This window comes from Exophiala bonariae, assembly GCF_035927105.1.
Source record: "Exophiala bonariae strain CCFEE 5792 chromosome Unknown scaffold_1, whole genome shotgun sequence".
Lineage (NCBI taxonomy): Eukaryota > Fungi > Ascomycota > Eurotiomycetes > Chaetothyriales > Herpotrichiellaceae > Exophiala > Exophiala bonariae.
In genome coordinates this window covers 3446150-3458295 of record NW_027042476.1, presented here as the reverse complement: position 1 = coordinate 3458295, position 12146 = coordinate 3446150, and the positions used below count along the sequence as shown (strand labels likewise).

General features: G+C 50.5%; 6 protein-coding genes across 6 annotated transcripts; 2 read left to right on the top strand and 4 right to left on the bottom strand.

Moving 5' to 3' along the window:
* Window positions 1-63: 63 nt before the first annotated feature.
* On the bottom strand, window positions 64-2491 carry MET26 (homocysteine methyltransferase Met26; the record flags this gene model as incomplete). Its single annotated transcript, XM_064844845.1, has 3 exons — window positions 64-2028; window positions 2087-2426; window positions 2481-2491. The coding sequence occupies 3 exons, from the start codon at window positions 2489-2491 to the stop codon at window positions 64-66; spliced, it is 2316 nt and encodes a 771-aa protein (XP_064712705.1).
* Window positions 2492-3440: 949 nt separating this feature from the next.
* Window positions 3441-4430, bottom strand: LTR84_001218 (uncharacterized protein; the record flags this gene model as incomplete). The annotated part of the gene is made up of 2 exons (XM_064844844.1): window positions 3441-4277; window positions 4329-4430. The coding sequence occupies 2 exons, from the start codon at window positions 4428-4430 to the stop codon at window positions 3441-3443; spliced, it is 939 nt and encodes a 312-aa protein (XP_064712704.1).
* Window positions 4431-5612: 1182 nt separating this feature from the next.
* On the top strand, window positions 5613-6464 carry LTR84_001217 (uncharacterized protein; the record flags this gene model as incomplete). The annotated part of the gene is made up of 2 exons (XM_064844843.1): window positions 5613-6015; window positions 6121-6464. 2 exons carry the CDS (start codon window positions 5613-5615, stop codon window positions 6462-6464), a joined length of 747 nt encoding a protein of 248 aa, XP_064712703.1.
* Window positions 6465-6770: 306 nt separating this feature from the next.
* On the bottom strand, window positions 6771-7883 carry LTR84_001216 (uncharacterized protein; the record flags this gene model as incomplete). Its single annotated transcript, XM_064844842.1, has 2 exons — window positions 6771-6948; window positions 7006-7883. The coding sequence occupies 2 exons, from the start codon at window positions 7881-7883 to the stop codon at window positions 6771-6773; spliced, it is 1056 nt and encodes a 351-aa protein (XP_064712702.1).
* Window positions 7884-9144: 1261 nt separating this feature from the next.
* LTR84_001215 (uncharacterized protein) lies at window positions 9145-10082 on the top strand (the record flags this gene model as incomplete). The annotated part of the gene is made up of 2 exons (XM_064844841.1): window positions 9145-9548; window positions 9617-10082. 2 exons carry the CDS (start codon window positions 9145-9147, stop codon window positions 10080-10082), a joined length of 870 nt encoding a protein of 289 aa, XP_064712701.1.
* Window positions 10083-10629: 547 nt separating this feature from the next.
* On the bottom strand, window positions 10630-11794 carry LTR84_001214 (uncharacterized protein; the record flags this gene model as incomplete). Its single annotated transcript, XM_064844840.1, has 4 exons — window positions 10630-10909; window positions 10962-11232; window positions 11294-11452; window positions 11488-11794. 4 exons carry the CDS (start codon window positions 11792-11794, stop codon window positions 10630-10632), a joined length of 1017 nt encoding a protein of 338 aa, XP_064712700.1.
* Between the last annotated feature and the right edge of the window lie 352 nt (window positions 11795-12146).

Sequence of the window (12146 nt, the reverse complement as noted above, 5' to 3'; positions counted from 1 at the left end):
CAGGTTGATTGATGAGAAGCACTTCGAACCCCTGTCCGAAATGATATCGGAGTAATACATAAATTACTTAACATATTGAGCACGGAAGCTCTTGGCCGCGTTGACCATGTTGGTCAAGGCTGCCTTGGTCTCCTTCCACTGTCGGGTCTTCAGCCCACAATCAGGATCAATCCACAATTGCTCAGGCTTCAAGAATGCCAACATCTCCTGGATTCGGTCGTGGATCTCTTGCTCGGATGGAACCCGAGGAGAGTGAATGTCATACACACCAGGTCCAATGTGACGAGGGTAAGCTTCATCCACAAACACCTTGAGTAACTTGGCATCAGACTTGCTGTTCTCAATTGACAACACGTCGGCATCAAGTGCTGCAATCGCATAGAAAAAGTCCTGGAACTCGGAATAACAGAAATGGCTGTGGATCTGTGTTCCATCCTCGACACCCGCTGTTGAAAGGCGGAATGAGTCGACGGCCCACTTCAAGTAGTTGGTCCGTTCAGTACCAGTTCGAAGAGGGAGACCTTCACGAAGAGCGGGCTCATCGACCTGGATGACATAGACACCAGCCTTCTCAAGATCAACAACCTCGTCACGAAGAGCAAGTGCCAGCTGTTGAGCTTGAACAGATTGATGGACATCATCACGAGGGAAAGACCATCTCAGGCAGGTGATGGGACCTGTAAGCATACCCTTCATGGGCTTCTTGGAGATGGATGCAGCATATTTGGACTCCTTGACCGTCATGGCAGCTGGTCGTGAAATGTCGCCCACCACAATGGGTGGTCGCACGCATCGAGAGCCATATGACTGCACCCATCCGTTGGTGGTGAATGCATATCCATTCAGGCGTTCACCGAAATATTGAACCATGTCATTACGTTCGGGCTCACCGTGGACGTAGACATCGAGACCAAGTTCATCTTGGACTTGAATGACATCTTGGATCTCCTTCTCGATGAACTTCTCGTACTCCTCGGCAGTGATCTCACCCTTGGTAAACTTGTTACGTTGGATTCGGATCTCCTTGGTCTGTGGGAAGGAGCCAATGGTTGTGGTGGGGAACAATGGCAAATTGAGACGTTTCTGTTGAGCAGCAATACGAGCAGGGAACTCGGACTTGCGGTTGTGCATCTCTTGGGTCACATTGCTCTGTCTCTCCTTGACGGCCTGGTCATTGGTACGCTTGGATGAGGCACGAGCTTGCATCGACTTGGCGTTGGCCTCAAGAGCCTCTCGGACTGAAGCTGGACCCTCGGTCACCGCCTTGGCAATGGTAGCGATTTCCACGGTCTTCTCGTGAGCAAAGCTGAACCAGTCGGCAATTTCGGGGTCAAGTTTCTTCTCGCTGGTCAGCGTGTGGGGAGTGTGAAGGAGAGAGCTGGAGCTGGCAACGAGGACCCTGTCCTTGCCAAGCTTCTGGATGGCAGATTCGACGATCTCAATGGCCTTCTTGAAGTTGGTCTTCCAGATGTTTCGGCCGTCAACAACACCTGCTGACAGGATTTGTTGGGGGCCCAAGGCAGAAATGACAGTTTCAAGTTGCTCAGGGTTGCGGACCAGATCAATGTGGAGGGCGTAGAGGCTCTTTAGAGAGTCAAGAACATCAATGTTGTGAACGATATCTCCAAAGTATGTGGCCAGGACAATCTTTGAGCCGACCGAGCCGAGCTTCTCATATGCAGGCTTGAATGCGGCCTTGACCTTGGCGGGGAGATCAAAGACCAAGATGGGCTCGTCAATCTGGACGGTCTCAGCACCAGCATCTTTCAATTGTTTGAGAAGGTCGACATAGAGAGGGAGGAGGTCGTCAAGAGCCGAGATGGGGTCAATGGATTGATCACGATCAGCCTTGCCCAAGTGGAGGAATGAGACGGGACCAAGAAGAACAGGGCGGGTGGTGATGCCTGCCTCTTTGGCCTCGAGGAATTCCACGACTGGCTTTGGGTTGGCGGCAAGCTTGAAGACTTGGTTGTCTTGAAGAGTAGGCTTGACGTAGTGGTAGTTGGAATCAAACCATTTTACCATTTCCTGGGAGGATTTGGTCAGCACTACGGCCGGTTTTGGATTGATGGGGGAAAAGGCTTACCAAGGCTGGGACGTCGACAGCAGGCTTTCCATCAGCAGCAGGTCTTTGCAGACCTCGACCCATGGCAAAGTATTCATCGATGGGGTCCAAGTTGTACTTTGTGTATCTTTCTGGAACGACGCCGAAGAGTTGGATCTGGCTCAAGACTTGATCGTAGAAAGCAAAATCATTGCTGGGGATGACATCGATGCCCGCAGCTTTTTGGATTTTCCAATGTTCCAACCTTAATCTCTTACCCTCGTTGAGGAGGTCTTGCTGTGAGAGTTTGCCAGCCCAGTATGCTTCAGTGGCTTTCTTGAGCTCACGATTGGCTCCAATTCGGGGGAACCCGAGAATAGATCTAACGCAAGGAGTCAGTGACGGGGTTGTTGGTGGTGAAATCGGGGCGACTCACGATTGAACCATCTTGTAGAGAGTCCTGGAGCGGAACAGACGGGAAGACAGGTTCGGTGGTACAAAGATGAGAAAGGAAGGGAAAGGAAGGAAGAGCAGAAGGGGTTATAGAGAAGATGGGAATGAGATAGAAAAGGAATCTGTGAGTGAGAAGCGGTGAGAGAGAGAAAACAATCAGAGGAAGGTTGAGACAGAAGATGGAGGTCAAGCATGGAGGGGTCTGGTCTGGACTGGCATTGGAAATTTTATCTTTGGATGGAAATGGCGTGCACCGCTGCATTTGCACCTACTGCACCTGCCACTAACTACTCGTACCAGCGCCAGTGCACGGAGGCAGGTGCTTGGTCCTCCGGTTGTAGTTGCAGTAATACTACTAGTGAGCTAGGTAGGTACCTACTAGGTAAGCCTGAGCCTGAAAGATCCGTGCCCTCTTGATGCCATACTCTAATCATGAAAGGTGGGCTGTTTTTTTGGGTGCTTATTCTTTTATGCTCGGAAAAAGTTCAGGTTGTGGCTTCCTTTCTCCGACCGTACTTCCTACCCCAGTTGGGTCATGCTTGGCAGCTGGCCCCTCCTTCAGTAGAGGTAAGACCGAGTAACTTGATACTTAGAACGCCCATCCTGCAGGCGACTCTGATAGCCTGGACGCCCCTGCATGTCCCCGAACGGCAAGCCTATCATACTCTGAGCAGCCTGCCCGGGTAAGAAAATCTGATCGACTTTTTAGTTTAGTCCCCGACTCTCACCTGTTGTTCCTGCATCGCAATCCTCACGCGAACTGGACTTCGGCATAGCTTCCCGAGCGATTGAATAGTGAATAAATGCAAACATTGACAACACTCTCTTAGTTGTTTGATCTTGATTTCTGTGTGATGTGGCTAGCTGTTCTAATACCTGGCCGTTAAATCCGAGTGCACACCCCGTACAGCAACGCTTGGGACATCCACCATCAGTAGACATCTCACAATCCAAGTAGTGGTATTGCTCCAGCTCTGCCAGCCACTGCGCGCTTGCCAAATTTCTGTTCATACCACTGTCGACCTGAGACCGCCCTTGGAAGCATGGTTGCAATTTCTGCGAGGACAAACCACAGAGCTGGGCTCGAATTGCCATAGCCTAGACCCCACGATCCTGCCAGTATCCAATACCCCGTCCATTCCACCCACTCCATAACATAATGTGGGAATAAGATAGACTTGAACCAACCCTCTGGAGGTGGAATCACATAGACCTTGTCGTAGGTGACTTGTGCTTTGCCCTCGGATTTAGCCTTGCGTTTGGCCGCTCCTCTCCGGAGCTCGAACAGCTTGGTTTCTGCTTTGATGTTGCCAAACATTCCAATCCAGAACAGGGTCATCCCAATGACTGAACCGAATGAAATCAGAGGTTGATGTTGGAAATCCCCCGTGGCCACTGTGTAGACGAGCCAACAAGCGAGGTTGCTAGAATTCGTAAACTGAAAGACACTCATCATAACAGTTATCGACGGATGGATTGGTGACATGCTGGGCGCGAGAAATAGTGGCGCAATAAATGCGCGGTTAAGGTAATGAAGAACATACAAGCACCCCAAAATCTCACTCTGCATAGGAAGTCCAGTGCCGAGAAAGCTCGAGGGAGCATCAAGAGACGGTCTCAACTTCGCGGGCAGAGCATAGAGTATGTAAATGAGGTTCAATGGTCCCACCGATTCGGCTGCCGCCCACGCATATCGACCGGGGAGGTTGAATTTGGAGATGATCGATGTCCTTCCCATCGCTTGGATTTGTCCGAGAGGAGTCCATAGTAGCACAGATATCTGCATTTCCGTCGCTTAGTGGTATATCCAGGAGAAAGTGTCCTCACTTACAAACAGGATTGACCGGAAAAAGTTGAACAGTAGGCCAAACGCTCGCGGAGTGGGAGGAAAGAGCTCTTGGCCCACCGTCATCGTGTTCAGATCGATGGCCATGTTGAAGAATATTTGCTTCTCTCGTGTAGGTGTGTATATAATGGTGGTGCTATGTGAACTGGGAGTAGGGAGGAACTCTTCGAAAGATAAAGATGACGTGAGAAGAAATATATATTTGCGTCATGGAAGAAGATATTGGGCTTTCCCCCGACACTCGTCACCCTCTCTCAATTCTACCATCCCACAACTCCATTGCCGTTCAGCTCAATCAATGTTTGCTCTATACTTCCTCCGTGACTTGTGAGGAATGTGAGTGGGTGCCCTGGTATGCAGGAGACGTCATTTCATTCAATATCCGATTCATAACAATGGATGTTCTTGCACATAGGGCCGCCCCTCAAAGGTCATACTGCTCTACTAGTAGTTAACTCACGCTCGCTATGGTCGACCTGGTTATCCCAATCCAGGCGACCATGCCATACAGACTTACTCGATACCTACCCAGTTTGTCTCTGGGACTTATCACTAAAGGGGTACAGTAGCCGTCGAGAGTGAAATTGCTACAAATGTCTTGTTGGTCTCAGAGGTGCATTGGCTCCCCTTGACCCTAATTTCCTGGCCCCCAGCGCCTCATTCTCTTGGCGATGGTGATACAAGAACAACACCCAGACACTGGAGTTGGGGTTTCTTTTCTCATTCTATTCCATACAATAATGATGCATGGCCTGAGTGTAACAGATATTTGGATCCAATTGAACGCGTGGCTTCGTCGATTCTGCTTTTCAAGGATATGAATCAACAACAGATCAACGCGGCGCATATCATGGTCACCTACAATCATGACAGCCTCGTATCCGGATACCACGTTCATTTCAAGGGATCAAGGTCGTCTCGTCATTTTGGCTTCCTCACCCTTGAAGGGTACAACCCTGGTGCAACCAGTCATTTCTCCAATGGATGAGCCACTGGTTGTGCAAGTTCGCGCCAAGTGAAACTTGAATATCAGTTGAAGACATCTACCATGGTAAGTCGGGGAGAGTATCATGCACTGAGCAGCCCTGGTCCATGTTCACTGCACTGGTCAATGGTCACAGTGAGAAAAGCATCCCCTGTGGGCCATTACCATAACATTGCCATCGCCATGATCAGGTGCAATTGCCACTCTCCCATCCTTTTCTCCATTGACTCTTCTGCAACCGCCTCAGAGAAGGCAACATACACATACACATATAAATCATCACCATGCCACCCAACCTGCAGCCATTCTTCCACCTCACCTTCGCAATACTAACAACCATCATCTCCGCCGCAACAGTGACGCTAACCAACCTCCCGGCGTACCAGTCCCAACGCAGCTGCGCGACACAATGTTTTTACAGCGGGTTCTCGAGCGGCGGGGGCCCGGACCGCCTGGCAAACCAGCTGGATTGTTCCGTCGACCCGATCGAGAACGACTGTTTCTGCCGCGCGGATCTGCAGGACGACGCGGACGCGCTGATCCAGAGCTGTGTGTATGACTTGTGTTCCCGGAACACGATCGACGTTAGCAGTGCCGTGAGCATCTACGATAGCTATTGCACGGCGGCCGGGTTTGAGAGGGCGGTCGAGACGACTTCTGTGGGTGGTGCTGGTGGCGGGAGCTCAGGTATGTGACAGAAGCTCTCCGACTTTGACTTTCCTTCAGTGTGTAGCTGGCATTGAATTGAAAAGAATAGCTGGCTAATGGGTTCGATTGGATTGGGCTCACCAGGAACGGGATCTCCCACATCGAACGGCGCATACCAAACCAACCCTCCGCCGCCATCATCAACCACGGCGTCTTCATCTTCATCCTCATCCAACGACAAATCCACGCCATTTCTGTCGACGTCAGAACTAGTGGGCATCATTGTCGGCGTCTGCGGCTTCATCGCAACCAGCATCGGAGTGTGGTTTTCGTATCGGATGATGAAAAATAAACGGGCCGCTGCGCATGGGCCGCCATCTTATATGGCTGCATCGGCGTCTCAGGCTCAAGGTCATCATCTACCCATGGGACCCGTTGCATATAAATATCCCTTGGCGTCGCAAAACAGCTATCATGGGTTTCGGTGATGTCGCTTGATTACGTTGTTAGCAAGAGAGATTTGACCATCAGTCAGTGTATGATGAAACAGAGTATGACATGACAACAATTCGTTGAGGCGTGAAAAGAAGGTCAATAAATCTTTTTAGTATCTACCTATTATTCTGACTGCTGCATTGGGCATTCATTTCTCTCTATGCTCATGGCCACTGCAGATCTGAGTTCTCCAATATCTGCTGTACAGTCCCAAAAGTAGCCTCGCATCTGAAAGACGACGCCGTAGCCCCCCCACACCAGTGCGCCTACTCGATTGCCTTGAAGATTTCGAGCATCATTTATCCGGGAGGGAGGGCGCTTGCATCAACAACCTCATCAGCATCCCGTTGCAGATCCTCGTCGGGTCCATACAGAGGCGAACGGGGAAGGGCCATGAGACCCGTCCTGGTCGACTCGAGAATACCGAATGGTGCAATTAGTTTGACGAAAGAGTCAATTCGACTTGGCTTGGCGGATCTAATTATGTGGTTAGCAAGTTCACAGCGATGGTGGGCCATCAGTAGAGAGACTTACACTTCGACAATGCAGTTATTGGTGCTGATATCAAGAACCTTACCACCGAATTGATGGGTCAAATGGGTAATAGCCTCAAGATGCTCGTGCTTGTGACGAAGAGCCTGGCTAGCGGCAAGGCCACTTGGATGGTAGCTCGGCTCTTGACCGAGCATCTCACGAGCTCGTTGTAAGAACGACTGATCTTCGCTCTTGCCCTCTTCCAGCTCTTGGAGTCTCTTCTCGGCGTTCTCTTCAATGTTATCAACCTGCTCAGATCCGTATTCGCTCTCGGGGCTTGTGATTTCACGATGATGCTCCATAAGCTCCTCGTAGACCTCGGGACCCAAAATGGAGATCTTGGCCAGCAACAACTCGCGCTGCACGAGAGCAGCTGAGGTGTAGTCGAGAACGGCCCACACAGGCACCAAATCCTCGAGTTGTCGGCGGGCCTGCTCAACGACGCCGTCCTGACCTTGGAGAACGATGGTCATTCGAGACAGGTCGGATACCTCGGTGTTGCAGACGACAAGAGAATCAATGTTGAAACCTCGAGCTGCGAGAATACCTGATACTCGCGATAGCACACCAGGTTCGTTCTGGACCAAGCAGTTCAGAACGTGTTTTTTGGGAGGCGCTTGAGAAGCAACAGGGGTCTCGTAGAGGATGGAGGAGACAGCGGCAGCGGCGCCATACTGGGGCGAAGTGTCGGAGACGGGGAGTGGGAGAGGTGACCGTCGATGAAGGGCTTTGTAGGCCAGAGCAGAGGTGGAATTTGTGGATTTGCAGCGACGGGATGCTGGGGTGATGGAGTCGAGGAATGAGGTGCCGGTTTGCAGGCGTGGAACTGGGGAGCTGGTGCGAGACGCCAGTGACAGAAGACTCCGTCGGCCAGCCATGTTGATGGCGGCGAGTATGTGAGGGTGTGCTAGACCTTGATGCTCTCTTGTAGATTTGGCCTATATTTTAATTTCGCATGGTGACTCACAGTAGAGTTCTTCGACCAAAAGCACTGGCATCAGCAAGAAGAAGTCGGAGTACGGCGAAGCGATAACAAATTTTTGGATTGGGGGGACGCAGGTGCAGGTGCAGTTAGTTGCATTTACAGTAGCAACTTAAGGTCGCTCCTTCCCCAGCAAACCAGCCTGAAGGCTGCGATTTCGGGGGGAGGGGCGCCACCTAGCCGGAGCCTAAAGTGCAAAACTTTTGGTGGTCGATGTCGGGGGTGTCGGAGTCTTCGTACATCTACTGCGAAGCATTCCCCAGATCGGTACGAGTACCTGTACTACTCCGTACTAACCTAAAAGCAGCCTGGCTTCAGTGCCGGAGAAGGTGCTACCTCCCCGGTCTGCCTCGCAGCATCTTGCGGTCGAGATCACCTTCCCTTCGGCATGAGAGTGCCTGGGACCACGTAGCAGTAGGTGAATGACTCTTATTGCTGGTAAGGGGCACAGCTACCTCTTGGAAACACAAATCTAAAAATAACAGCAATCACAACTTTGAGGGGCATAATAAATTAGAATACCCTCAAGTCACGCGAACGAGTCAGGACCCTGAGACGACGATGAGGTTCCAAGCGCACCTGGTCTACGGCTTGGTGATGCAAACAATATCGAAAATGATGATGCAGTCGATATTGAGCATGTCAACCCTGGCGGTCGGTACAATCAGTATGTTGAATTGAGCAACAGATTGCATACAATTGTGCGTATTGAAGGCCTGCAACATTGTTTCCGCGTCGACGAGGATTGGCCTCAAGATAACTAAAATCCCTGTTGTGTCAAGTGCTCCTGCGCCTCGATATCCAAAGCCTTGCCGATGGGTGCTGCTTGACATGATGTGGGGAGCATTCCCCAACATTGTGCAACGACTCCAACAGCCCCAATGGATTCATTGAGGGAACGTGTCAACCTCATCCACGCACTCAACTTTGCGATCGTTGCCATGGATGTTCCTGAAGATATTGTAGGCGAACTGGAGTCTAGCCACCATCCCTCCATCGTCAATTCATTCTCGATTGAGGTTTCGACCGCGGTTCTCACTCCAATATCGGCATCCAAAGACGATATTTATTTTTCAGCTCCGCAGAAAACCCACTCCGATCGCTACGGCGCCTAAACTGCGCGCCACGTACTGTACGTCTAACTGGTACTTCTGATAATGCCATTTGTAGATCTGTTCAACGGTCAGACCGATTACTATGAAGTCGACGACTTCACTGACCCTTGGAAAAGCGACACCAGCGAGATTGTCGTTTTTCAGCCTGGCATTCTTCGGCACACAGAATTCGTCTACCATCTGGTGCCTCTAATGAGCAGAGACGTTCGATTTATCCGGAGGGATTTACGAGGCCACGGGAAGGCCTCTGGTGGCGACAGCAACGGTTATCCCTACACTCTCGACACACTCATCGACGAAATGGCTGATTTTGTCGACAAGGTTGCTGGCCGGCCCGTCCATTGGATAGGTGAGAGCACTGCTGGCATGATAAGCCTGGCATTTGCAGCAAAACACCCGGACAAGCTGAAATCTTTGATTTTGATGTCCTCACCTGTGGTTCTTGGGTAGGGTTACCCTGTCTTACTGACCCCCAACTCCCATCAAAATACTAATAGAATGGTTCATCCCTTAGTGAAGAATTTCACAAGATGGTATCGGAGCCGTACTCAAGTCAGGGTGAAGCGATGAGGAAGCTCGGCTTAGTTGAGTGGCAGAAGAGCCGTCCTGTCTCGAGACTCGGGACGAACCAAGACAAAGTGACTAACGAGATGGGTCGCTTTAGTGGTCCAGAATATCTGAAATGGTACGACCAAATGCTTTTGAAGCACAATGTCGAATCCGTTGCCAAGTATTGTGACTTTGTTGCTGATGTGGATGTCCGCCCGCTTATCGAACTGGTCAAGGTCCCCACGCTCATTGTCTCGCCGAAGAATAGCATGGCTAGTCCCGTGGCTGTGAACGAGGATGTGGCTCGAAAGATTAGCGATAGCCGCCTCGTGATTATCCCGAGTGTAGGTCATATGGTCTATATTGACGAGGCTGAGAAGACTTGTTCGGCAATACTAGACTGGGTCGAAGACCTGCGAAAGAGGTCTTAGGACTGAAGTATCACTGTAGCTAATGCCATCGACTTCGTTACTGCCAAGTCTACACCATAATTGTAGTATAAATCGTTGTCGTGAACCACCTGCATTTCCTGTTTGAGTGTCAGTGTTCGGCTACTTTGCCGATGACCTTCGAACCAGAAAACAGTGGTTTTATAGACAAGGTTGCATGAAATACGACCTATCGAACTATGAGCTGGTGCGGTTGATAGAGACGAACCCATTCGAGGCCGATCTCAAGATCAGAAGTGCAGCGAAAGAAGCCATAATCTTACAAGGAGTAGGAAAGGAAGATACGATCAAAGCGTAATGGGAGGCGCTGTAATTCTCGAGGTTGCTCTAGCAACAGTGTCAGCTTGTAATAGAATTAAATGAATACATTTTTAGCCCTACTGGCCGGCGTAGCTACATGAGGTCCACTCGGCGAGATGTAGATCTATCTACCAAGGGAGACATGAGTCCTCTAGAAGTCAAGTTTTCTAGCCATGACAAGCCCTGGCGCCCTACCAGTGACGCCGCTCTCTAGAGTTCAGAGGTAGTCCTATACTTCCAATACACCCCTATATCTGACCTTGCCATCTCTCAGCTTCTGCATGGCATCTTCCACGCCCTGCTTGCTCATTGGAAACTTCTCAATCGTCGGTTTGACATCATGCTTTCCAGCGAACTCTAGCATCGCTTTGATTGAAGCTGGATGAGCACCACCCGATCCAATCAACTGATACCCGTACAAAACAAAAGCCAATGCAGGAACTGGTATCGCATCGAAGCTGATTGTCAGAGGGAAGATCTTGGCGAAGGGTGCGAGAACTGGAATATACCTGCTTGTCGTCAGTTGATGTTCAGATCAGGAGGCTCAAGATGAGTGCTTACAAAGAAAGATCCGGCAGTACTGAGGTGGTGATCAACAATGCATCCACTGGCTTGATCCCCTCGAACTTGGTCACTCCTTTGGTGGCATAGAACTCTGATGCTCCAAAAGCTTTGGCTTCTTCCCGCTTGGCTTCTGTCCCTGAGAAGACCACAGCCTCAAAACCCATTTTCGACGCAAATTGAATGGCGAGGTGGCCAAGTCCACCAATGCCAACAATGCCGATTCGATCTCCTGCTTTGAAGTTGTGTTCATAGAGTGGTCCCCATACGGCTTTTGGAATCACCCTGTCAGCGCTCTGAAGAAACAATTTTCAAGGGCCCTAAGAACTTACTTGCACCTCCACACATCAAAGGGCCGGCATATTCTGAGCCCACCGAATCGGGAATTTTGAAGAGAGCAGATACATCCCAGGCGATTCCCGTTCCAAAGCATCCTTCATCCCGATTGGCAGTTCCGAATTGTTCGACGTTGACGCATTTGAAATGCTGCCCTGCCACGTTGTTTAGCAAACAAGGCCTGAAGTACCTTGGATCAACATGCCTGTCAAGCAAGGCTTGCAATAGCCGCAAACCTTCTGTATCCATCCCATCCCCACTCGATCACCCACCTTTAGGTCCGACACCTGAGGCACTAGGGACCCTATCTCGGTGATGACTCCGACTCCTTCATGTCCCAGACCTTGATCAGCATGCTTGTAGTGCTCATCGGTTCCACAGACACCACAGTGACTTAGTTTGATTAGTGCCTCCGTTGGTCCGACGTCGCGATGGCCTTTGGCTTCAACGATTTCTCCAGACTTGGAGCCCTTGAACACTGTGAAGTCGATGCCCATCTTGGTGATTTTCCTGGGTGATGTTGATTTTAAGGGATCTTGTTGAATAGCCGACTACAGAAAGAGATGACTGCTTGAAGAGACTCCTGCCTACCTTTATACCTGCCGTCGAAAGTCTCTGACGCTCAGTCCTGGTTGTCGTCAAATATGGAAGCATTTCAACTCTCGATTGATAATCACCGCGCATCAATCAAATGCTCGGACTCAAGGTTCACAAAGAATCCCTATCTAACGGGCAGTGCCCGTGGTCCATATCCGCGTTCATCGTGTCGATGCAGCAGTCCGTAACTCCAAAAAGCGACCGTGGGGAAGCCTAATCATGAAAGTCATCAAGCCATCAGGCAACTGATGA